Raw genomic sequence first — 27,416 nt, 5'->3', positions numbered from 1 at the left:
TCCTCAGGAAAGCACAAGGCTTTTGCACAGCAAGGGTGCAAACTACTTTGAAAAGACAGCAGTCAATGTTGTTTATAAACCACTGCTGATCTGAACTGTAAGTTAAGTTGCTCTTAGTTTGCCAAAAGTGGTAAAACTCGATAATGCAGAACAAGTGCTTGAATAAACTTTTCAACACACCGCACAGCCAAAAACATTACGAGCAAATGTGATTTTTGATTCTGTGAGAAGAAAAAAAGCAGAAATCAGAAATATACTTCAAAATGTATTTCCACAGTATATAAGACAGGCAGCTATGATGAATAGCAACCTACAGACTAAGAAATAGGCAACTGAACTTCTGCCAGTATAGAAATTATATTGTTCTGAGGGTAATTGTGAGAACATAATTTTACATTAAGAAGCTAAGTGTTCACCCTATATTTTTTTTAAAAACCACCCTTGTTAAAAGGTAAAACTAAAAGAAACCAAACAGGTAAAATCACACAGTTCAGAAAACATGAAATATCTCTAATATGCAATTCATAGTCTGTGTTTTAAAAGCTGAAGGACATACATTTACACACACAAAATAAAGCTATCACTGCTTTGCAGTCTACAGAGTATTTTCAGTTATTTTTCCTTATCCTTGGAAACATACATTACTCTTTACACAGTAGCATTCTGAAATTTTATAACATTTTGGATTTCTTTGAAATGAAAAGTCCATTTTATTGTTTTTTAATTAAATCTATTTCCCTGAAAGGTCTTTAAAGGCTCTACAAACTACCTTGCATTTTATTATTGCTGACAGTTATCTAAACCACGCTTGAATGCCCTCTTTATCCTTTAGTGAGCAATTGAAAGATCATATGCTAAAAAGACTTGTGCTTTCTCTTCTTCTAGCCCTATAATTAAGGCATTTTAATACATTTCTTCATAGTCATTAAGAGAGCACAATGTTAAAAATTAATGAAATGAGACAATTTTGAGTTTAACAACCATAAATACACACAACATAAATTTGTCTCAATTGTAGATATGAAAAAAAGCCTTCTTGAAATCACATGATGAGATTACTGAATTGTCAAGATTTTGCCTTTGCTGTCTAAGGGTATTTGAATGATGTATGGTAGCCTGACAATACTCCAGTGTTGTTACATACCATACAAGAGAGGTAAACATTTCTGTCAAACATTCAAATTCCATTGGGTTTTTGTTTACCTTATATAGATGTCTATAAAAAAAAGTGGTATTGCTGGATGATGCTGAAATGGGGGAGGAAAGAGAAAAGAGGAAGCAAGACAAAGGCATATGAAGGGGAAAATGATCATAAGTCAATTGCAAAAAACCTGACATACAATGAAAAATACCACTATAATAACACTCACTTACAGGAGTATGTTAATAATGTTTATAATAGAATAAATAGGTTTTCTTAATTTGTATTTTTTTTCCTAAGAAACAGAGATCACCATATTAATGTATCACATATTTTTGCAACACAGTAATAAGTGGGTTTCTTTTGTTACACGGTGAAAGAATTCAGTGCTTCTAAGTACATCATCATCACTTCGATACACACCAATTAAATATAGGGTACAACTACACCACAGACGCATTATTACTAAGTATTTCCAAAAGACATTACAAATAAGCAAATTTTACAGCTTATCTTTTAAAACTAAGTTAAGTTTTTCAAGGCTTAAGTTCTTTATGCTTTCTCACCTAAATTTAAAAAGATGCAGTGCAACACAGAGCAAGCAGGTAAGAGATTTTTTTTTTTTCCCTTGAGAAAGACAAAACAAAAAAAAAGAGAAGTTGCTCTCCAGAAGATTTTTTAGGGTTGTCAGACTGTTATATTATAAACAACCTTATTAGTCCTTTATAATTACAATAGGTACCTCTGGACAAGATCGAGCAGACATGACAAATGCTTCTGACTTCTTTTTAAATCGAACCTGGAAGGTCATCGCTGAACAAACAGAATGCTATACAACTGGGGCCATAAATTGAGAAAGCTAACAAAAAGGTAAGTTTTTTTGATATTAAAAATTAAAATTATTCTGTTCAGAATTTTCTATGTAAGATCTAGAAATAGGAGGATGAAATAGTTTAAAAAGGGTAAGTAGGTAAAGAAAAATGTATCTTTAGAAACTTTATGATCAAAATTTTTTTTGGCAGCTGAACCTGTATTTTAGTATCAATACAATGTCTTTAGAGTAGTTGCTTTATTTTACAAATATTGCCTTATAGGTAACGCCTTAATGAGTATTTATCCATGTTTGCATTTACTTTTTTTACAGCACTATGATGAAACAGTGAACAGTTAAAATAAGACCAGTCAGTCTCAAATCTATGGGATTTGCTTGCTGCTATCCTCACATCAAGTCAGTAAAAGAATAGCATACTACTGTGCATTTTTTTTAACGTTTTTATTTTGTTTTAGGATCATTTAACAGTACTGGTAGTTTTGGATTAAATTTAATTTGCATGGAGATAAACAGTAACTTAAGTGACTGGAACTGGAAACCAGTTGATGGATTCACTTTTAAATCTCGTATTTCAGTTTGGAGAGGAAATGTAAGGATTGAATTAGAAAGCTGTAAACTCTTGATGAGAATTAGTGGTATAGAACAGAGGAAAACGAAACCTTCAGTTATTTTCCTTACAGTTAGGCTGAATGAAATTGTAAATCAACATAAGGTTTGGACAGCATTCAAATCAACAGCTTTACCTAATAAAAGTTCTAACAGAGCACTGAGCATACCATTTGAAACAAATATGAAATAAATATGAAATATGAATGACCTAAAAGGAACCATATGAGAAGCAAAACAGTAAAATCACCAAAATTCAAGCAAAGGAAATTTGAACTGAAATGTATGATGGGCAATTAAGTACCTATTTTGACAATTCTAAGTGGTCAAATTTTTAAAGTATGACAGAGAAACCTTAACCTATTTATATTTGAGTGATAAATGAGGCATTTTGTGTCATTACATTCCCATAAATCACCTTCTTTAACTGCTGATGGCTTTTATCAGCTCTAACCTTTTCAAGCTTCTATCAGAGTGCTAACATTTTCAACTTTGACACATATGCAGTTTACAAATTCTGCAGCTGATTAACTCTGGACAGAAGCACACTGCCATCATTGTCTTCTTCAAGTTTGGTTACAGCGTCAGCATCTCAAAAACTCACAGGCATCCTTCGTATGCCAGAAAGTACCACTTTTGTTGGGCTGTGTTGCAAAGGATCCAAAACATTTTTCCTTTTGAAACAAGTAAATGGGAATATACTTTTGAAAGTAGTCTTCTACAGAAAGACTGAAATATGTGTAATTTTCCTTATTTTAAAATAAATAGCACTTTCCAGATAAAGAGATAAAAGTAATATGATCAATTTTACATGACCTTATAATTTAAACAAGATTGGAATAAAAAAAAATTGACTACACAAGAAGTGAAGCTGTAAAAATCTCTGAGGAAAGCAACAATAAAAAGTTAAAAAGATTCTAATTAGTGCAGTGTATTGTATATCTGACATTGCAAAATACTGCAATTATAAACAAAATATTGCAATTATTAATCATGATTATGGGCCCTTAAATCATTTTATGGGATCCCTCACTAAATTCCTCTCTCAACTATTTTGTAAATTTTAAAGCTTATAAATAGCAGTATCTCAAAACTATAAATTTCAAAGATTAAATTTCAGCATTTCAGCACTCAGAACATGAAATGAATTCAACCATGATATACTCAGAATACAATAAATGAAAGAGAAAAAAAAAAAAAGAGGAAAAAATGTTTTATCCTGTGTAAGTAAACCCAGAGATTTCAAGGAACACTAGCTTTCTGTAGGAACTAAAATTAAATTACCTATTTGTCTGACACATTCAAATTTTGCTACAAACAGATGATAAAATAGTTGATAAAATCCCATCTAGGTGTCTGTCTTATAAAACATTTTAACTTACTGTACTATTCCAACGAGAAGCCAGCCATATAGTAGCTCTTTCTACTTTAGTAGCATCAAGACATAGTAAGAATGGTACCAAAGATTTAAATACTTGTATTTTTGCTATTTTTAAAATTTAGAAATGTGCAGAATATAATTTCAGATGTATTTCATCTATTGAAACAAGTAGTGACTCATTCACTGAAATGAATTTCCAAGATATAATTGATCTAGACACTGAAACAAAGCCCAGGTTTAAAGAGATACTGTCTTTAATAATATTAGTCAGACTGAAATTTTTATGTTGGTTGTGTGACCACCGGAAGCCTGGTACTTCAGATGGCATTAGTTTTGATAAGAGCTAACTAGACATCAGACCTAACTAATGAAACATGAAGAGACAGGCTTGGAACATGTAAATAGAATGTCTGCAGAGATTCTCATGCTGAGATTCTCTCTTGGTGATAAACTACATCTTAGAAAAACAGTGGATGAAGGAAAAATTTTTGCAGCATCACAACTAAATTAGCCTTGCAGTGTCAATATTTAAGGCCTACCCATAAAAAATTAAAAGTTCTTTATTTCACAAATAATGTCACACATCAGAGAAGCTGTGCAGTTACACTTTGATAATTCAGCTGTAAATCTTGGAATGTCTGTAAGTATTCACGACAAAGGAACATTTATCATTTAAAATAAAAGGACATGATTTCTTGATGTTCATATCAAAGACTAGTGATGGATGAGAGCACGCTAATCAAATGAAAAGAAAGAACACAGATGCTTACTATTTTGATTAGGAGAGGGAAATGAAGACTTCTTTCCTAAATAAAGATCTAAACATTCTTGAAGTATACACACAAACATATACGTAAGTGTGCATAACACACTGCGCATTCTTAGGAGCTTGATATGTTCTTCAGCAGAAATGCTAAAAATCCTAACTAGAATTACTTAAGTTCAGAAGAAGCCACATAACACTGACTGATAAATTCCAGTTAATTGCTTATGAATTTATACATTCAGAAGCAATTTTAGCTTTCTTCTATTAAAATTCAACAAGTAATAAAAGAGAATAATTTGAGCTTTTTTTTTTTTTGTAATTTGTTTCCTACTGCCTTAGCTCTAGGTTTAAATTATACTTCTGTAATATCATCCTTATGTAACTTAAAATTGCATAAAATCAATGTAAATATTACTGAAGACAAAAATGTAGACAAAATTTGATGCAAAAATGCATCAAATGGGATGCAATATTGCAAGATAAATGTGGAACTTCAGAGCTAAATTTTATTGTAAGCTTCTACATTTTTGATACTCAAGTCACCTTACCTCAGTGTCTTGCTTTATGTGTACACAAATTTTATCAAACTAATTACGCATGCTTAGCAAGAACTAATAAACATCAAGAATTCTGTTTGCTCATTGTAAGAGTCACAACCACTGCCAGTGAGACAGCCAAAAGTTTGTTCAATTTGTAGATCCATGTGCAGTGGCAAGGTCCCATTAGGGTCAATGATACTTCCACAAAGTGTTGTCAAATGATGATAACATGCAAGTCCTTGAAATCCATCTTTCTCATTCTCCTTTAAGCAGGTAGTAACTATAAAGAAAATCCCTCTGATACTTTTCCATCAAAATTCTGCAATGAGTAAAAACTTTTAGATATCCTCAAGAAAATACTCCAGTCACTCTTGTTCTGAACAGAGAAAGAAAAGCTCCTTTGCTAACTGGACAACTACTCATCAAATATACTTGCTTATACCTTGCTGTAGTTATGAAACAAACAAAGTACTAAAAAAATGAAAATAAATTAAAAAATGAGTCCTCATCACACAGTTTTCAAGAATTTACAAGAAGGAACATTTTACAATCTCTATAAAAGTATGTAATTGAACATAAACTGGTGGCACTGAGGCAGAAAAAATATATTTGAATTAAAAATATTCTTAATGCAATAATATATTTCTTATTGTAAAAATAATTTTTACCCAACCAGAAATGCATTTGAAGTTGAGAATAATATAACGCAGTGTTTAAAAAAATACACCAACACCAATAACCATTTTGCTCTGCCACTGAAAAGCTTTAGTAAGACACATCTGATGATGTGCTTAATGCAACTTATCCAAATATCCTCAGTGCCTCCTTTAATGCAAGATTAGTGTTCTAGGGAAGCAGATTCTTGTGCTCTGGAAACAGATATCCATATTGTACAATCACTCAGAATAAACAAAATGTAGGAAGTTTCAATATATACATTTCAGTCTCATCTTTAATCAAAAGAAACTCTCTCAGAGCTCTCACAGGGGCTGAATGGAACCGTGGTATGCCACAGTGACACTGAATTTCTTTTTGCCTAAGCCAAGACTTAGGCACAAGGAATTTGTTAAACTGTGTGGAAATGTGATTCCTGTCCATTAACTGTCCAGGGACTACTAAATCTACTCATCTTGTACTGCAAATTACTCCTAGATTGTGCATTAACCTCACCAGTCTCATGCTTTTAAATGCCTTATTTACTGAGTCCTAGCTGTAATCAGCTAGTGATGTTATTTATTTTTTCCTTATATTAGTACATATAGTACATATAGTTTTGTATTCTATACATAGTAATTTATCATTTAATATATTAAAGGCTGCTTAAGACAAAATAATTCCTCCACCTCTTGGACCTTTTTTGAAAAATTTACTGGATGCTCAATATATATAATATTCAATAGCATGTGAGAATAATTTTTATGGAACTCTGATAGTTAGAAAGATAGATAACTCAATTATTAGATCATCTATCAAAATATTCAGATGTGTAAGAGGTTACTAAAAAGATTGATGACTGAGAAAGTCCACTGATTCTCTAGCCATCATATCCACACATTTGGCTAGACAACATTTTTTGCCGCCTTCACAAGCAAGCTTCATTACCCATCACTCCACTGAAAAGAGTTTATTATGAGGCTGCCATCTTGGCAAGACTATTATTTAGATGATAAATGTTGGGGGAAAAAGTGTGTCTAGATTTTTTTTTTTAACATGAGCTTTTTGACAGATAAAACAAACAGCATCTACATTTCTAATTAACTTAAATTTGGCATATACAAATACAGGTCAGTAAAGCTATGATATGCTACTAGATTATCTTCTGTCTGAATCTTGCCCTTAATTTGCAAAATGTAAATTAACTAATTAGAAGAAAAGCAGCATTATTTGTGACAAAATGCTGCTTCCACTTTTTCTGCTTTGTGACATTTATGATCAACTGTAGTCCTTCATTCTAACTTCTAGTAGATGGATAATTATGCTTAAACTAATTTATTAGGCTTTTAGTATTGTAACCCAAATAAAAACTTGAGATTTCTGAAGGCAAAGAAGCCCAACAACTGTGACATGTAGCTAAATGACATACTTGCCAGTTTTACTCCATTGACAATATAATGCTGTTAACATATCTGGCATGAATACAGGTACAAATATTTTCACTTTCAATATTCAAGTACCTGACTCAAAGGAAAGTCTCTATTAGTATTCTTAAAATTTCCTTGAAATCTCTGTGTCCCTTCTGTACATGATGCATAGTAACAATAATATACTTACACTTTGTTCATTAGTACTAAGAGTTAAATTTCACTTTATACGCCTACTACCCTCCTCAACTGTCATTTGAAATGGATTAGACTAGCACCTACAGAGTTACAAAAAGGAAGAGGAAGTTGATCATTCTTGAGTTTCAGCCCAGCAACTTGACCTCATTAAATAAAAAATATACGATATCATAGTTTACAAGAAGGTATTCTTTTTGCTTTGGTTTGGTTTTACTATTAGTATGTAGATAAAGAACCAACACTAAAAAATACATTGAAAATGTCAGATGCAAATGTCAATTAAAAATTACAAGGAATTCTGAAAGGTAAGGTCTGTGGGGGGTTGACATTCTTTGACATAGTGGAGTGTCTGCAACCAGGCCCTTGGCAAGAATAGCAGGATCTGTGCTGTCATATCTTATTGTACATAAACTTAGATGCTTGTCTAATCTGAATGAGAAATACCAGGAAAACTGGAGCTGAAGCCATGCAGTAGTATGGAAGAAAGTTGAAAATGCTCTATCTAGATTACATGAATCTCCTGTGACAAGAAAATATTTAAGACAGCTCAGAAAAATATAAGGGGAAAATAATGTAAACAAAGATATATACTGCTTCACATAGTATTTTTTAAGTTCAGGATGTAACAATCTAGCAGTTAAAGAGGCCTACATAAGGGAATTAAATTATAATGAAAATCCCAGTTTCATGTCTGTATTAAATACTGTATCCAAGGAGAACAATGCATGAAAATACATACTTAATATCAATCATTCAAATATAAATTATGAGTAAAATATGGTTTGTTCTTTCTTTGCTTTGACAAAAATTAGTTTTGATACAAAACCAAACAATCTACAATGCTCAACAAAACAATTAACATTATAGCAATTATTAATATTAACATTATTAACATTATGCATAAGCCATGGTCTCAGTGAAAATGGTTTCATGCTCTGTTATTCAACCACATTGTTGAAGAGAGCATGACAGGTAAAATCTAAAAACATTACTTTTGAGCTGGAGCAAAAAAATGTATTTTTCATATGCTACATGTTGATTTCTATACTGTTCGTGTGTCATTAAATAAAGACAAAACTAATTAATATCAAATGCTGTTGGAAATAGGCTAAATGTATCTAGGACATTGGTGAAGTGCAGAGATATATATGCCTCTGTGTGTGTTCGTACGTATATCTGAATGCACACATGCATCTATTTATCTTGCAGAAGAACATGGTTTTACCATCTTCCCAAGTAAACTACTGCATTTTCTACTAATAAACTAGTAGAAAATGGCATTTTTCACTGCTTTTGGTTCTCTTCTTGTCTATAAACAAACGCATCTTACTCAGTGGTACTAAGGTTAGCAAGTTGGCATAGTAATTCACTTAAAAAAAAGTTAATTAGTTTTGAAGAAACTTACTATATAAAGTCCTAAGCAGTAAAAATCACCATAAACTCTCTTCTATCTACATCCATTTTTGTTTAAGATTAATTTAGTAATTCAAGTGGAGCCAGAAGGGAGAGAAAAAGGAGCATAGCAAAATCCAGCATGTGTGAAAATCTACAAGCATTAGAGAGCTAAACAAACCCTAAGTCCCTCAGTGTTGAAGTAAGGTCAAAACCTTTCAGCATTGTACCAGTGTGTCAAAATATGTCAACAAACCATCATACTGCAAGAAGAAGAATGACCTTTCAGTTCTTTATGTTTGGGCTGCTTTGGATACTGGGTATGCATGAACAGTTTTCCTAGCCACTTGACAAATGTAACTCCCAAGGTTTCTTCCAAGTCAGGTTGTTACAATGGCTTTCAACTCACCAATACAAATTTTTAAACCATCTGCAACTGAAGAATACTGAACTTGTTAATAAAACAGACATCCATAAACCCACAACAGATCTCCCTCTTCCCCTACCACCTACAACCAGACAAGAATTACTACTTCAACAGTCTTCACAGTAAACTGTTAAAGCAATTTAAAGAGATGAACAGCAAAAAACGTCTATAATTCTGATGTCCTGATTCAGACTTTGCTCACATATCATTCATCCTCACAATCAACTGTAAATGCATTTGAACAAAACACTCTTCTCAAAAAACCCTAGGAACACATTATCTGTGTTTGTGTTGTGAAATACAATCCTTTGCATCATTTGTGTTTGCACTTCTCTGAAATAAATATCCTTTTATTAATTGACGGGGTTCTATGATAATTTGATAATTTTACTATGACTGATAGTTATGAACTGAAGTCTCAAGATCAGGCATAATATACCAATTAACAACACACTGAATCATGAATTTAGGCTGCCAAAAAGTGTGATTACTACTTTAAAATTACTTATGGGAAACTTTCTTTTATTTATTCTTTCAAAAAAGCAGAAGCACAGGACTAACAGCATTTGGAACACAAACAAATGGCGGAAGAAATTTAGTACAGAGATGACCTACCATTTTTATTCAAAGAGAAGATGAAATGCTTCTTTTCCACTATGTGAAAATGCCTTTAGTTTAATAACAGCGTCAAATATGACATTTTCCTACAGTCTTCCTCACATATAGTAAAATTTCTTTAGCTAATAATGGCGTCAAGCTTTCTCCTGGGACTCTCTAGAAATTACATTCCAGATTGTACATATGCCTTAGCCATGCTTGTAGAAGATAGAAAATGTAAATTGCTGTATTCGAGTTTGTATCTTCTTACAGCAAGTCACTGACACTGCACCCACTAATTACTGTATGAACCATGTGTTGCTGATCTGTATATCCTTAGAAAACAGTAGTCATGCCTGTCAGCTCTGACTAACAGACTTTTACAGCCAGGACTCCAATTTTTAATTTAAGTTAGAAAAAAGTTATAAAATAACTCATAAAAATCAGTTATAAAAACACTACGGAGGGAAAAAAAAAAGAAACAGCAACATTCATCTAAATCCTAAAATAATTTACATGCTCATAGACCCCATTTTAAAGTGCAATCTGCATAACTTCCTGTTCATGCTCTCCAAATTACCTTTGGTCCCACAGACTATTCAACAGCTTTTATTCTCATGCTTACAACAAATACACCAATGTAGACCAGTGAAAAATGAAAAGTGTGGTATCTACTACATGTGCACAAAGCAATTATATTTTGTTTTTTTTTGTTTACCCAGCGGCAGTGTAAACTACAGCCTGCTCAGTGGATACCACCACTCTGAAGGAACAAACATACTGAGAGAAGTATATGAATCACTTTATACTAAGTCTGTCCAGTATATAAAATAGCTTTTTTTCCTAAAACATCACTCTGCAAAATCACGCTGGAAATAGGCAAGACCAAACTTGCCTTTTCCTGTTTCTTTATTATTGAAAAAGCTCAATATCTAAACAACATCTTAAATTATAACCGTGCAAATCCACTGACAAGGTACACTTTGTACATTTTTAATGTGAAGCTTAATTTGAAGATGAGGTTGCAGTGCACCACTGCAATTGAAAATTGCTTAACAATATCATTGATGTATGAGCCATAAAAAACCTTGCTAAGCTGTCCCTGCAGAACTCAGAGTAATAAAAAGGTGTTCTTCTGCACTGAGGTGAACAGACATGGTTGACTGCATCTAGGGAGCTGTTCTGTTAAATGAGAAAGTGCCATTTCTTTCCTGTCAGTACAGACACTCACAGATTTAGTTAGCACAAAGTACAGGATTTAATGAAATACACACATAACAGCAAACAAACCCCAGCTATGTTCAAAGATTTCAGTCAGATTCTGAGTAAAATTCATCTTACATCTGTGACATGTGAGAAAAGAATGCAGAAACTTTTCCAGTTTGACTCCTAATTTTTAGAGAAGCAATAAAAAAGTTGAATGGAATAGGTCTGAAACCTCTCACTTTCATTCCTTTCAAAGTATCTAGATTTGTATTTTTATCCACATCTAACAGGCGATACAGATTTTCTCTTGAATTTAATTTCTGTTTTAAGTTCAGCCAATGTGTCAGGTTTACAAAACACTAAACTATTTATTGAGTGTTGTATCATCTCTATTGTGAACTCATGCTTGTTGTCCAAATAATTTCTCTTTCAAGAGGAAGGGAGACACAAAGGTGTGGTGAATTGACTGAGAATCTGGTTCTCACTGAGAGACCTCTGCACAGACTGATGAAATAATACAAAATTGATTCACAGTTTGTGCAGCTACACCTGTGTCCTTTCATATAAATAGTTTCAGAGACCAATGAAAGTTAACTGCCTAACCTACATGCAACCTAATCTGTCAACATGGATTCATTAACCCAACTGTCATTATATTAGAAGCCACAGTAATTCAGAACTCATTTCAGAAGATGTGGCACTGTCCACTTGGCCAAACGGTACCAAAATTAAAACTAATGGGATTTATTGTTAAAAAAAACCGCATAGAAATCTGCCTAATTTCCATAATTAACCTAGATTTTGGATTTAGGGTGTAACAAATCCTACAATGGAGTTCTAGTTTCCTTTATATGAATGTAAATTCACTATATTTAAGAATCAACCATTTTTGTAGTTGTTTTCAATACAAACAGCTATAACAGCAGATTTGGCAAAATCTCAAAACTACTTGCAAAATGTTTTATTGATCTATGTATCATTCCAGTCTAGCTTGCAACATTAAAGATACTTGACTAACAGCTCAGTGAGAGATGTTATTCCATTTCTGAAGTTGAATTAGTAATTGGTACATGTTAAAATTAAAATGAAGTTAGCTATGTCTTGGTTTCTTGATAAAAGCATAAGAGAAGTTTCCTTTGGAAATGTCAGATGCAAATGGTACACACTATTCTCAAATGTTTTACACTAAAATGTTGATAGACACTTTGTAGCACAAAAAAAGGACAGAACTGCAACGGCAATTTTACTACAAACAACAACTGGATCAGTTGTTCATCCTACCCGTCTATGTAACTTTCACCCCATTTCAACTTAGTATCTTTATGCTCATGCTATCTGTTTAAAATTCACTTATTGGAGCTGCTTTTCTCTGATACCATCATGGATCCCTTCAAACACACCCTTTATACTCAGAAAGTATTCCAGTACATCCGATGGCCTTCTCCCAGCCTGAGCTGCTCCATTTCTTTTACACTGGATGTGCAATTCAGCACTGTTTGCATCACACTCTTTCCTGCCATTCTCACCATTTGCTTAGATATTGTATATACTCAAGTTTCTTTCTAAGTTTTATAATCTGTATTTCACAATTTATTTTCTACAACTTTCCTAAAGTATAATATCTTCATCCAACAATTGACAGCCTTCCAAGTTTCCCATTACTTTTATTCAAGTTTTCCAATTCTCTGCTTTCTGGGATTGTCAAATAAGAGCAGGTCCTTTTCAAATCAATCAAGAATGTTGCTGCAGAGCATAATTCCGAACTTTGATGATGTTATTATCAAGATCTTGTTTCCCTTTCTCTGCTGCCTTTTACTGAACCTCTTTTAAGGTATTTTCAAAGGTACTGCTAGCGATTTTCACATTCAGCTGAAATACTAACAGTCACCAGACTACTCTCTGATACTGGCACACACCCCCTTTTTGTTGCATGTTCACACATTTGTGCCATGTTCTCCACTATCCCTCTGATGTTCTCTTGTGGACACTGAGAAGAATTCTAAATTTATGCTTTAAAAAATCCTTTATTAAAAATTTAATTTACCTCACTCACTATCTTGCTTAGGGTTCTACCACATACAAAAATGGCACTGAAGATGAAGCATTGTGTTTAGTATCTTTCGGGAAAAAAATCCTCCAGTGAGGAGGTGTCATGGATAATGATTTTTTTGAACAATAAAGCAGAAGTATTTTAACCATATTTAAAAGAAAATACCTTTACACCATCAACATGCCACAAAAGTCTGTCCAGCACAATTTGTTTCCCTCCTTACCCTCCTGCAAATACTTACATTTTCAACTTGAAGATAATTGTAATTATTGCTTCAAATGTAAATAATAAACAAAAGAAAAACTTTATTAAAAAAACCCACTGTGTAACAGTACTGTCCTACTTACAATGACAATGAGCAATAACATCCTTTATACACAAAACCCACTTGGTTAGACTGTGAAGATGTTTTTAACAAGTTTGTCACCTTGCACATATTCCAGAATGTTACAGCAAAATCTCCTTTCAAAGTCAGGTACTAAAAAAATTGACATATAACTTCTGTACCAAAATAACTTACTCTGTCATTTAGCATTACTGTAAAATCACCACATAGATCTGCTGCATGTTAATGATTAAGACCTCAATTTTTTACAAGTATTTCAGCACACCAACTTGAAATGAAAATGACATTCAAAATGGCAGATTAGTAACATGTAGAGTCAGTAGTGTTTTATCCAGTAACTTCTTTTTAAAATGAAATCCTATTTATCTATAAGGAAAAATAACAAAAATATACCTGTTCCAGTAGCTCCAAAACTGGTCCTGCAAGTAGGCTTGGTGGCTACTTTCATCACCAAATGAGGCTTTGCTTTCAATCCAGTGAATTATGTGTCCTTCCACAGCTAGGGTGACAGCAGAAAATAAACTGAACTCTGAAAATCACACTCAAAAGCCTGTAAGACTGTGTTAGAGAAGATTCTATTTACTCCACAATCTACCACATAAATCATGCTTGCAACTGAGTTACATATTTGTAAAAATTATCTTTCAAATACGCACATAGGGCATTTAAAAAAAATACCAGAAAATACTTAAACAGATAATCGCATTAATTTCAGTTTAATTACACTCTGTTCCACATATCTGCATTTATTCTAACACAAGCAGAATGTAAAGAAAAAGAGTAGACTAAGAAGCAGTTGTATTCTTCTATTCCCTTACTTTGCTGGAAGGCCGTTATCAGGTACGGAATTGGAAGCTTCTGATGAATGATAAAAACAGTTAGCTAAGCTGCTAAAGACAGACACTTGCCACCAATCCAGAATGGAAGGTGTAAGAAAGGGAAGGAAATTTAACCTGGACATGTGTCTGCTACCTTTCTTTTGCAAAACCAGTAATGCTTCATCAGAAAGAAGTTAGGAATAAGAAGGCTTCTGTGAAAAAATGTGATTTTGAATTTCTGTTTCTTTTAATGCTTTGGTATTTGCTTTGGTTCATGTCTTTCCTCATTTCTTGCAGGAGTGAATGACTAATATTAATAAAATCATCTTTTTTTTGACAAAGGAATGTACTCTCTGAAGTTGACAACATAATTTTGCAGAAGGAATCATGAGCATCACTCTGAGAGACCATTCTTTCTCCAAAAAGATGTTGTTGGTTATCATTAAGATCTTTAGAAATGTTACCTTTATTTTGAGTTACCTACAATATCCACAACCATGATGCCTTAGCCTAAATTTGACTTGGAATGAGGTTTTCAAAGAACATGCAAATCCAGGAGCACAATACAGAAAGATTACTAGAGGCTATGGCAGCAAATGATTGACCACAGAGTGCAATATTACTCAGGAAATCTGGGAAAATAACTCATGAAGTCACAACACTAAGCTCTATGTGCCACCACTACCCTGCTATCAGTAACCCAGTTAACTTGTGTAGGCCTGTACTACTACATCCTTCCCCCACCCACACCACCTTTAGATCCCAGGAGATATAACAGCTGAGGTATAATCAGCTCAGAAGCAATTTCTAAGAAACATTTGCCTTTCCTAGTTATGTACTGAGTCAGGAAGAAGAGAATCCAAGGGCTGCTATACATTCATTCAGATCAGACAACAGGTAGAACATTATTTTCTGTAAGTCTCAAGTGATTATAATAATTTGAAAAAAGCAAGGTACTATTACTATTTGAATTTTTTTGAGACAAATCTATGCAAATCAATTAATGGCTATTTTTAACCTTCTTTCTAATAAGGTAATATTACAAAAAGAATTCTTTTGGGTGTTTCCTGGTTTCCCTTCTCAAGAATAAAAAAAAATAGTTGCTTTTCTAGTTTTCTTTTAATCAGGCTCCTGAATAGGTAGGACATAATCTCATGTTTCTAATATAGAAGTGAGTACCTTATACCAAATATATACTGTGTTTATTGTGGTCCACATTACTGCGGAATCTTTCTAATGTATAAACTTTTTGAAGAGCAGGTGGTAAAGAGGGAGACAGGCTCTTTTCAGTGTGTCCAGTCACAGGACAGAAGCAATGCATACAAACTTAAACACAGGAGTTTCCACCTGAGCATGAGCAACCACTTTTAAACTGTCAGAGTGCCTGACCATAGGCACATGTTACCTAGAAAGGTTGTGAATTCTCCCTACCTGCTGATATTGATGAGCTGTCACATGGCCTCAAGACCAGAAAAGGTAGATGAACTTTAACATAACCTTTATACTTTTATTTCTCATTCTTTCTTGCTATCCAGGCTTTTAAAAAACAGTAAAGAACTTCTGAGTTGTATTTAGATGCAAAGTGATGGCAAAAGATTAACTGCACAATGACAAACCCTGATGCAATGACCTATAGGTGTAACAGAATACTCTTAAGACTACTTTGAACTGATTTGGTCTAGAAGTAAAAAACAATTATAGGTATTTCAGAGTTTAGTTCAGAAGGACAGCGGGTAGAGTACATTAGAGGGAGCAGGGATTTGGGCATTCCTACCATTGCTTTCTTTTTCCTTTTTTCTTGATAATGAGGTGAAAACATGCAGAGACTAAAGAAGAAACACTGGGTAACACTATATAGGATCAAATCTCTCTGACTCAAACTAGAAGTTCTTAAAATTATTGGGTAACTCCTGAAGAGACTTATTTGCAGTATCCTAGAATATGCTTCACTTAAGTAGCCATAATATTTTAGCATGAACACCTCTAAACAAAATAATAGAAATTCTTTTAGAGGACTTACCTACTGGCACTTCTAAAATAAAGTCTGGTGTTTTGTCATAACCCTTTGCACGAAGCTGATCTTCAGCTGTACATAGAAAATAAGAACTACTGTTTATAAAACTATTCCATTAAGTAGACAGCAGCATAATTAATTTTCTTTTAAATAAGAGTGCAAGAATTACTAATGCAGTCATACATATCTTTCTTATGCATGCAATGCTGTGTCAGATTAAATGAACCTTTGTAGAAAACCTGAAGCATGGATATAAAAATGCTTCTTTGTCATCCCTGCATTTTTATGTCTTCATTATAAACATCATTAATTCCAGCTGTCATACAGTATTTTATAACCTCCAAATATTCAAAATAAAGAGGTATATTCACTGATTGAAAGAAGAGTCTCTCCACCTTCGGATATGTTAAGATTAATCCTACCAACACCACAATGTAGATATACTGTTGCTGCTGCCTTGGTTTTATTTTTAGTGTTAGCATAAAGTTGTTAAAAAAAAGAGCAAGAAAATCCTTCTCTCCCAGAAATTTATTAAAGTAGAGAAGAGCCATAATTTTAGTTTCTCTTGCATTCTGGATTCCGTAGAATTTATCCAATTTCTGAACATAAAAAGATTTAGACATTCTGCTAACATTAAGTCTATAACTTTATTGCTTACAAATATTAGAGCTGAATATTTCAAGAAATAATAATGAGTGAGCAAGACAAAACTGCAAAAGGCAAAAGATGCTCCCTTTTAAAGAAAACAAAAACAAAAAAAGAAAGAAAGCCCAAGCAATCCCTTAATATTTTTAAACTACTGTCCTTGATTTCTGATACCATTACATTGGTATTTCTGAAACACCATTTCTCCATTAGAATTCGGAGTGACCTGGTCATTCAATTCCAGGCATGGCTTTCTGTCTTCACCCAAGCTCAACTAATGGCACTACCTAGTAACAAGTAAGGCTGTGTAGCCCCTTAACACCTACTGGGCTGTTGACATTGTCATGCATCCCATTCGCCTTTCTACATCACCTTTGATTAAAATTAATGGTCCATTCTCACTGTTGGGTAACTTATTTCCAATCCATTTATCAGGTTAGGACAGTAGTTTCATGGCCAATGTTCAGAACTCAGTTTTTGAATACTTTGTGCAAATCCTGAAAGGTCAGCAGTTTGAGTCCAAGTAACATTTTAATGACAACAAAAACATACGAACTTAGAAATCAAAATACTGTAATAGTGCCAAAAGCAAACTCTCCCACTCTTTTTCACTGAAGAATATAAATCTGAAATATTTTATATAGTGAACTAACTCTGAAAGTGGGACAGAAGTAAATTTGGAAAGCTGAACATTCATGTCAGTGTAAACTGCAATAGATGTTTATTCTTTTTGAGTGGTACCATATTTTTTTTTTAATTTTGAGAGCACTTCTTCACTATAAACAGACTATGCTGTAAATTGACACTTTATTATATCATCTGATCAGATGATCAGGTAATGAAAAACATTTCTAGGATTTGGAGACAGACTTGGTTTTTGGCTATTTTTTGAAACTTAGAATGTCATGTATACAGATAAATGATGTTAAGATTAAGAAGGTTCTAATTTAACAGAGCCTATGAATAGAGAGTTTTATGCCATAACATAAAAATGAATTAATGTTCTACATAATCTTTTCATCCTTATTAATAAAAAACAAAAAACAAACAACAAAACAGTTGTATCCAAATCTAGTTAACTGCAACCTGCTCTTAATCATTTAAAACAACCTAGGATAGACAATAGGATGTCTCAGCTGAAATTTGTTCATTTAAGAGCAACAGCAATGGAAAGATCAGTCTTTTCTTTCACATCTAACAGATACCAGTATCACAAAATAAGGGAAATGCACCTTAAAAAAACTTACTGAAAACCAAAACAGATGTAAACACATGTTTCAATAGGTCAACATGGCAGGTCTCTGAACTGGAATCTCCATCAGCATTGCTTTTAATATTCTTCAACAGATTATTCTTTCAAGGGTGCCCGATTACTTTTAAAACCTTTTAATTAATGGCTTGGAAAAGAACATGGTTTTTGTTTTAAATCTGGTACCGAATGTCTTTACATGGTTTCTCCTAGCATTCTGAACTGTGATTAACATTGGAAAACATATTAAAAAGCATGTTTATTATTGATGTGTCTATCATGTGCAGAAACATAACTTTGCATTACTATTTCTCCAAGTGTTTTGAAGCTTTATAACTCTGGGGAAAAAATAAGTACTGGAACTCCCCATAATCACCATAAAATTTTTGTTTTAAACTGTAACCCCATCAAAAAGAAGTTCTAGCTTTTCAGCCCAGGTTATGTTTCACATTGGTCTGGAAACGACAGAGGCAGCATTCTGCACCTCTAAACATCTTTAAACTCTAGCATGGATTAAGAGAATAATTTAATAACTGCTTGAAAGCCAGCCCACAGCAGTTTTGACAGATACATTTATAAATCCTCAGGTTTGGAAATTATGTGGAAACAGCCCTAATAAGTAGTTTGTCAACAGATACTCCATTAATTTAGATTTTCAACAAGACTGCAGCTTCATCTTTACCATAATGCCACACTCGATCATAACCATGTAACACATCGTTGTTCTTATATTACTAGCCTTCTTCTGTTGGTGCATGAATGAGCTACAACTGCAAATTTAAGATTACAGCAGAAAATACTGATCAGATTTCATGATTTATATCCACTCGTGGGAACCAAAGGAGGATAAAGCTCAGTACCTCCCCATATATCTAAAAGCTTTCCTAATATATTCATGATAATGATACCAAAAAAAAAAAAAAAATTCTATATAGAACCTAGAAATTCCTGGCATTTCAGTATGGTCTATGAAGCTGTGAGCCTCTTTTGATAGAATGCTACATTTGATCACTTTAATCTCAGGCCAAGTGATAAAGACTTGAGAGCTGTGTTTTTGCTGAAGAGAGGACATGGTATATGAAGCACTTCTCATGAACAGTGTATTAATAAAATGTAACCCCCACTAGTGTGTATAGGTTTCCAGTCAATTCCAGGGTGAGTCTGAAGGTGTTATTTCTGATCTGTAGGCTTTGAAAGCTAACTGCTCTAGAAACAGACAAATTCTGTCTTGAACCTGAAAAGCTGCTTCATGCTCTCAGACTATACTGGGGCACTTCATATTCACTGTGTCCTTTGACTTTTACTTTCTTCTCCTGTACTAGACTCTCTGTTGCTCAGGTGAACACATTTGATACAAACCCCCTAACTATTGTTGAAGAACAGTACAGTGTAATAGTACACTAATACAGAACTGCTGTTCCTTTAAAACATGTTAAAAAGTAATGGAATTACAAGTCATAAGCCATGTAAATAATAAGCCATCTTCAAAATTGGAATGAAGTATTACGCAGAAAAGCCTGAATTTGTGGACCTATGGGAAATACTGTCATCTCTTCTGTTTTCCTGATGTTTTCTTCAAGCAGTTTTGAAACTAGGTTTTCAGAAAGGAAAGGCTGTATTGCAAGGGACTTGGTAGGGTTCATCTTGCAGATACTTAGGGAAAGCTTTTTTTTTTTAAATACCCCAAACCCCAAACACACGTAGAACCTGAAAACATAGGTGATCACAGACATAATAAATACAAAACATATCTTAAATCATGACTAAACAATACTTCACTATACATAAAATATGAACAACAAATTAAGCTCTCTCATTTCTATCTTCATATTCTAACAAGTTAACCCATTCTAGATGTTTTAATTTGATAGCACAAATTTCTTGGAGCTAATTTCTAAAGACAAAATCCAAGGTTGTGAAACATACAATTTAAATGTGATTTTTATACTGCATAAGCTTACACAAGCCAAATAAAATGATAATTGTTGGGTAGGGGATCCCTTAATGAGTCATCCACTCCATTCCCTTGTATCGTGACAGGATTGATTTCATTACCTGCTTTGATAGATGAGTGTCAAATGTAGCCTTGAATTCTTCATTGAAGGTGATTCCATAACCTTTCCTGGCTGTTTGTTTTATACTTACTGTTCCTAGAACTGTTTGGTATTTTAACTCACCATCACTTCTGCAATTACAGCTTAAGCAAACGTATTACATGTATCTATGCTCTTAAATAAGAAAATCTGTCTCTTCCTGTTTTCATAGTGTCATTTGCAAGCTTGCATGTGATAGTTAATCCTGTCCTTCTTTCACTTTTCTCTAAAATAAAAGAGCACACTAAAGCTGTTCCTTAATTATATGGACAAATCTTTTAAAAAGCTTAATAACACTCTCTAACTTCTTAAATTTGTTTAAGGTTTCCAAAATCTTAACCTGATATATCTCCAGGAGAGATCATAGTGTCAGGTAAACCCAGCAAAATTCCCTGTTCATGCAAATTTAGTACAATGCTCAACCTTAACAGAAGAGAGCATTTCACTTCGCTGTCGTCTCATCACATAAGGAATCCAAGATTTAAGAAGTCATTGTTTACTATCACATTTAGAGAACGGATACTTTAAACATGAATCTTTGTTTCAATGGCACTCATGTAAAAGAAACATACTGCAGGCTAAAAGAAAAAAATGAAAGTAAATTCCTAACTAATTAATCCTTAAAATAACTTTAAAAATAGGGAGTGTAAAAAAGAGTAATTGCATTCATTGGGAAGCAGGGGGCAAAAATTCAGCAGAAACTGCACAGCAAGGTAAATGAGTGAATCTTCTAGCAGTTCTTTAATACATAAAGCATTGTGAAGCTAATATTTCTTATGCTTCTTCCTAAATCTCATAAGGCCTAGATTATGGCTAATATCTCATGACACCAAAAGTAATACTGCAGCAGATATTAAAGCATTTTTTTCAGCTACTTATTCTATAAAATATTAATTGCAAGACTGTGCATGTGCTGTATTATATAGGGTACTAGGTAACTGAGTTCCTGCTCAGTTCTAAATCAATAAAAGATAACATGTACAGCATCAATCATATTTTACTCTTCCTTTACTACCTAATATAGGGAGCATTTGGGCTGATTTTTGTCTTGGGTAAACAGTCACCAACATCTCTGAAGTTAAGAATTCACTGGCTAGCCTCTACTACAGATTCTTACCTATGAAAGAGAGATTTTTTTCCAAAAGCATTTCTCGCAGCAAGACTTCATGCTCATGCCCAATAGCGCTGATAGCTTTAGGTTAAGAAATGGAAGATTACTTTGGAAAAGATGCAACTTCATAAAAACATCATAGGTAAAGTAATTAATCATAGATTGGCCTTCATCTGCATTTCAGAAGTGATCAGTGATTTGAACTCCAGGTTTTGAATATCCTTACAAGGATTTTCAGAAGCATACACTAACTTTGTGAAAATCAGACTATTGTATCAACAGCATACATTTGACAGAATGAAGACCCATTTGACCATATTTATTCAGTATAATTAAGGGCAATATTTCAATTTTTTATTTATTCTCCTTCTAAATATAAAAGGAAGTGTGATCCTAAAACATGTAGTTAAATACCTTTAAAGTTGCTCTTTACTGACTAGCAATAAATTCTCCAATCCAGCAAAGGATGAAACAAACTGGTTTTCTTTCTTTATATTCTGAAATTGATAGGTACTACATCCATCTGAAACATCTTACTGTAAAAAACCATCCTTTTAATTGATTTTTCAGAAGCATGAACTAATGTCAGGGAAGGGTGAAATCATATTTTATAGTGAAGCCCTTTTCACTTCAATGACAGCCTGTTGATCCAATGTGCTACTCCTAGCAATATGTAAAAAAGTTACCATATTAAATATTTTTATGTATCCTCGTGGAGGGCAAAGTTCTATTCCAGAAGCTTTTAAGAAGAATCCTATGGAACAATATGATAAAAGATCTTATGTTAAAAGCAGTTAAGCTCCAAATTCTGTTTAAAATAACTTCTGAGAACTTAAACTACAGATCACCTTACCATTACAGTTAATTACTTAACTCATATGAACACTTCATACTGAACAGAAAAAAAATAGTTCTATGCAATCATTTCATATGTACATACAGCTTATATCAATTGAAACTATGTATTATGTTAAACTCTACTAGCAGTTTCAGAACAAAAGGGACAAATGAAGAATTGCAAAAAGGTAAGAAAAAATACTGCAAACAGAATTTATAATGCACCATAAGCAGAAACACTTAGTCTCTAATAATACCTGTTATTGATGTATGGCAATGACCATGGGGCAAAACTTGTAAATAACCTCACAAGCCATTTTCTACTCATCCAGTCTAGCAGCCTAGTTTCCCGTAAGCATCTGAACTATTACTGAAAAATAGCCTCTTGGCATTTACAAAGAGGTTGACTTCATACTTTAGTCCATGCATATACAATTAGATAGTTATATTTAAAATCAATATGCAATCCTTCAGAAGACATTATGCTTTTAAAACCTTAACTTTAAATTGATTTTTAACTATTTTATGCACCTCAAAATTAACATCTAATTCAGCAACATACTTGCAGTAATGCACTCATACAGCTTAGTATTAAACTTTTCTGTACCAAAATGGAATTGAAAAACTCCTCCATATTCTCATTGATGTCACGGCACATTCCACAACAGATTTGAGCCAGAACCTGAAGAGGATATAAAAGTCTTTTCTAGACTGAAGGCAAGTAAGTCTTAAAAATGGCTCATAATTCTACATATGTGTCTTTATTACTTTTAAACATGACACTTTCAGAAGACTACAGCCAGATTGCTCATCCACAAAATATTAATCTTAAAATTCTGGATATGGAAATTAGTGATCAACAACCCTTTAAAATGTGTGGTTTATTAGATTAATCCACTTTCAGTGCGCTTTGTTTAATTGTGAAGATAATCTCAATGAATATTTAAAATTACAATTAAAAGCACAAAATACAAAGACAATTAGAACTCTATCCTGCTGCTGTTAAAGTTAATGGGAGCAGGGCTGAGGCTGTAGTAGACACCAGACAAGTGCTTCCAGTGGAAATAAAGTATTTTTAAGGAGTGACAATTACATGTATCACAACTACAAGAAGTACTGTTTTTCATGCATAACTAAACATCACTGTAGCTTTCCTATCCTGCACCTGTACAGTGAAATCAAGATCTTCCCCCAAACTGGATGCAGAGATCCATGCAAGGATTCTCTAGGACTTGGGAGGGAACTGCCTTACTAGCCTGCTCAGTGATAGCAGGCCATGATTTTGAAATTGTTCCTTTGACTGCAGACTGAAACAGAAGAGCTACTCCTGCAGGACTTTAATAAAGTAGATTTGGGTTCTCAGTGATCATTCCAAACAAATTCTAATCTTAGTCTGGAACACTCAGTGCCATGTGGAGTTCCCTCAGTGTACTCACTGTATGGCTCTCTAATTAACTATTTCAACACTACAAAAAAAAAATCCCTGGAAAATCAGGATACGTAGGGGGGTTTTACTGCAGCTAGTATAATCTCCTTTAAGAAGAAGAGAAAATAAAAGAACTGCACTGGAATGTCAGATAGGAGTTTAAAATATTAACTGGTCAATTATGCCTGAATTTCACTTGAAAAAATTACAGTTAAAACTCATATTTGTAACAAAGCAAAGCCATAAAGTTGAACACTATCTATGAAACTTATTAATTTAATCACAAAATAGCTGAGATTGGAAGGTGTTTCCAGAGATCATCTAGTCCAACTCCACCACTCCAAGCATGGTCACCTAGTCTTAAGAGAAAACCAGATATGCATTTCAACTAATCAAAACCAAAGAGGTTCAATCAGGCATATGAATGTGTAACCACCAAACTGACATCTTCCCATGGTCCATCTGATTTTTGTTAGTGTAAGAGAAAGCTCTGCAGTGACCCTCTAGCTGGCTGAATGTAAAAGAGAGGAGTATGAAACGTGTTTTGTGAAGCAGAACTTTATGTCAGGTTAAAGCTAGACACATCTCTTCCACACAGTCTAAGCTCATCAATTGTGCACCTAAAATTTTATGGGAAAGGATACTGTTTGATGCAGTCCACCAGTGGTCCATAACAACAGTCATTCACAGTACACTGCAGACAAATAAGAGAAGTAGTACACTGATGGGCAACTACAAAACCATTATAGTTAAAGTGTATCTTAAAAACAGTAATTACTTTTCCTCAAAAAGGCTATCAGATGCTGTTCAGATTTAACCACAGAAAACAAAAACTGCATGCTTTTATTCACTATAAAAGCAAGCTATTAAAAAGTGAAATGCTCCCCTCACAAATATTGCACTGCCATTTATAGTGCACTCTGACCTCACTGATAGTTTATGATGACAGTAATTAAATGAGGTTTAAAATCTTGTACTCTGCTAGGCAGATAACAGAATCGCCACAGGAAAAAAAAACCATACCAAAGAAAACAAGTGTGATTAATACCTGATAGACCTGATTTGCTAGAACTCCATCTGGAATCTGAGAAGGGTCCCGTAGCATACTATTTATAAGCGTTTTGGAGGCTAGAGAAATAAAAATAAAAACCATACAATAAACCAGTTAGTTCAGTTACACTTTTCTAATAAAGACATTGATGATATCAATAATTTTGAAAATTATCCACCTAGCAATTACAAACTTACAAATTCATAACTATTTACCCATTCTGACACAATTAACTCTAAAGTCTTGAAATGCGAAAGGATTTTATTAGTCCACAGTGAAAGAAGGCCCTTATATTTTTCCACTGGACAGTTTGTGCTTTAGAAGCATCATGCAGCTTCTAAGGAAATTGCTTAGTATACAGTACATGTAACTCAAAATAACCTTCATATCCCTATTAGAACTTTAGGAAAAAGATATTTAAAAATTCAAAACGGCCTTTAAAAAGTACTTTAAGGACTTCATGATTCCAATGTATTAGTTTTCAAATTTAAGGATTTACTAATTTAGTGTTGACACATTTTTCTGACTTCACTTAAGAGCTGGGAAAAGGCTTTCTTTGCTTTTTTCAAATGTATAGATATAAGTCAAAAGAAATCAGAAGCTAATTTTAGCACCTATCATTTTTTTACTCACTGATCTTGCTACTACAATGAAAAAATAACATAAAAAAGGAGATATCTTTAGTTTATTTTCAAATAGTCTTTTCAATCCTTGGCATTGTTTTCTCTCCATATGCCTAGTCTGGGTAGTTGTAAATACCAGTTAATAGTAGTGGACAGATTTTAATCTAGAAAAATCCCTTCTAAAAGCATAAAATATTTCATTTTACAATTTCTCAGAGAAAAGTCAACACTGCTGCACATTCTGCCTCTGCCCTGGGTCCGATGGAGCTCAGCTGGTGGTGTATTTATACCACTGAATCCTTAAGTGTAGACCAGGTTTGAAACTAGCAAGGTCCCCCATTTTGCCGAAGATTTTCTGTGTGACTTCAGAGTAATTCCTTTAACCTGTGTGTGCTTCAGTCCTGTAAAGAAAATGAAAAACTACTCTTTTCCTGTTCTTCATCTGTTTTGCCCCAACTCAGAGCCAAAGCTTTGTTATGATCTTCAGTAACTGAAGCAAAAGGCTCAGGTGACACTGTGAAAAGGACTGACAGAGCCTGTGACATGAAGGGATCTGCCATATAAGCAGCAATGCTGCTGTATTAATGGATGTGTGTAAATGCTTTGCTGAAAGTAAAGGAGACTGGCATTGTCATCTTCTCCCCAAGTTACCTCTTAAAAGCATCACATTCAGGTGAATGTAGTATTTGCAAGAAAATAATTTATTTTGAAAACTATACCACATTAGGCAAAGGAATACGAACCCCTGAATGAGTTTCAAGGCTTTGCAAGAGCTACAAAAAACTATCATCACCGGCAGGAGCAAAAGTTTGTGCAAATACTTTTAAAGAGAATGATTTCCACTAAGCAAAAGCACTTCCAGAAGCAACATGCCACATTACATCTATGTATCATATTAATCTCATATGAAATAAACATTACTTTTGTAAGTTAATACTAAGAATAAATAGGCATTTTACTTTAGCTTTTGCACACTGCTAAAAATGCATGTTTTACTTAGCATTAAAACTTTGAAAAGGAGAAACAAAAGGTCGTGTGCGTATTTACATTACTGGCACTAAAAATTAAAACAATAACCATTTTTCACTTGGAAGGAATAATACACAAACAACAGTTTGCCAATAGAGAGATTGATAGAATGGTAAAATAATGACGAGCGTAACAGAGAATTCACTGCTTTGAAGGGCTACTGATCTAGATATTATGATTTGATTATGAAAAATTAAGTATTTTTATGACTGATTAAACTCCAGAAAAACACCACAGATTTACATTTGGAAAATGTTTAACTGGACACTATTTTGAGTAATGAGCTACAGGTGCAGAATAAATTTCCTCTATTTCTGTCAACTTCAGTTTCTCATTCTGGTTACCAGATATTCTATTCTTTACCTCTCTCAGAGTAATAATGAATTGACATACTGCATTTTATATTAGGCTGATGTCACATTGGTTCTACAAGTTGTTAAACTATGCTTCTAAAAGAAAAGGCATCAAACAGAACTGATTACTATGCTACTTTTGAATATATTACTTTTTTTCGTATATAAACATTATCTGCTTATGTAATGTCCTGCAAAATTAAAAAAAATCATCATGCACATTATTAACTTTGCATTATCTATGCAGCTAAGATAAAGTACCTTCAACTATAATTATTCTTTAAGAAAGCCAGTTACTGCAGCAGCAGCATCTCAACAGGCTGACTGTGTAGAAACTGAAATGGCACACAAGTGCTAGGGTTTTTATGTGAACAATAATGCCAGATAGAAAATAAAGTTTATTGAAACACTATTCTTGCACAGATCTCTTCTTTACCCTATCAAAAGTAAGATGAATATTTAAATGAAAGCAGGTTATCTGCTCTTCTTACTCAAGCTGCTATACTACTTCTAGTTGTGGTCAAACTGAATTATCAGTGGAATATAATAAAAAAAGGTGGGATGTAGCACCATTTCTTTTAAATGAAGAAATCACTTCTGTTTGC

General features: G+C 33.5%; 1 protein-coding gene and 1 long non-coding RNA gene across 8 annotated transcripts in view; one reads left to right on the top strand and one right to left on the bottom strand.

Moving 5' to 3' along the window:
- The window catches only part of CDIN1 (CDAN1 interacting nuclease 1), a 135,210-nt gene that overhangs the window by 57,644 nt on the left and 50,150 nt on the right, over nt 1-27,416 (bottom strand). For 5 of the 7 annotated variants that reach the window (XM_039552332.1, XM_039552328.1, XM_039552329.1 and 2 more), the window contains exons 6-10: nt 24,804-24,883; nt 24,400-24,449; nt 21,499-21,566; nt 16,401-16,466; nt 13,956-14,061 (exon numbers count right to left, since the gene is read on the bottom strand). In XM_039552332.1, the coding sequence (XP_039408266.1) occupies nt 13,956-14,061; nt 16,401-16,466; nt 21,499-21,566; nt 24,400-24,449; nt 24,804-24,883 (370 nt within the window). Of the gene's footprint in view, nt 1-13,955; nt 14,121-16,400; nt 16,467-21,498; nt 21,567-24,399; nt 24,450-24,803; nt 24,884-27,416 lie in introns of those variants that run through there. The other 2 variants (XM_039552334.1, XM_039552335.1) reach the window with 2 other exon arrangements.
- LOC109144075 overlaps nt 1,283-27,416 on the top strand; it is an 86,857-nt gene continuing 60,723 nt past the window's right edge. Inside the window, exons 1-2 of the long non-coding RNA XR_005601965.1 lie at nt 1,283-1,746; nt 1,880-2,011. This is a non-coding gene — a long non-coding RNA (uncharacterized LOC109144075). The remainder of the gene's footprint in view (nt 1,747-1,879; nt 2,012-27,416) is intronic.

This window comes from Corvus cornix, chromosome 5, assembly GCF_000738735.6.
Source record: "Corvus cornix cornix isolate S_Up_H32 chromosome 5, ASM73873v5, whole genome shotgun sequence".
In the NCBI taxonomy this organism is placed as follows: domain Eukaryota; kingdom Metazoa; phylum Chordata; class Aves; order Passeriformes; family Corvidae; genus Corvus; species Corvus cornix.
This window is presented reverse-complemented; position numbering and strand designations above follow the sequence as displayed.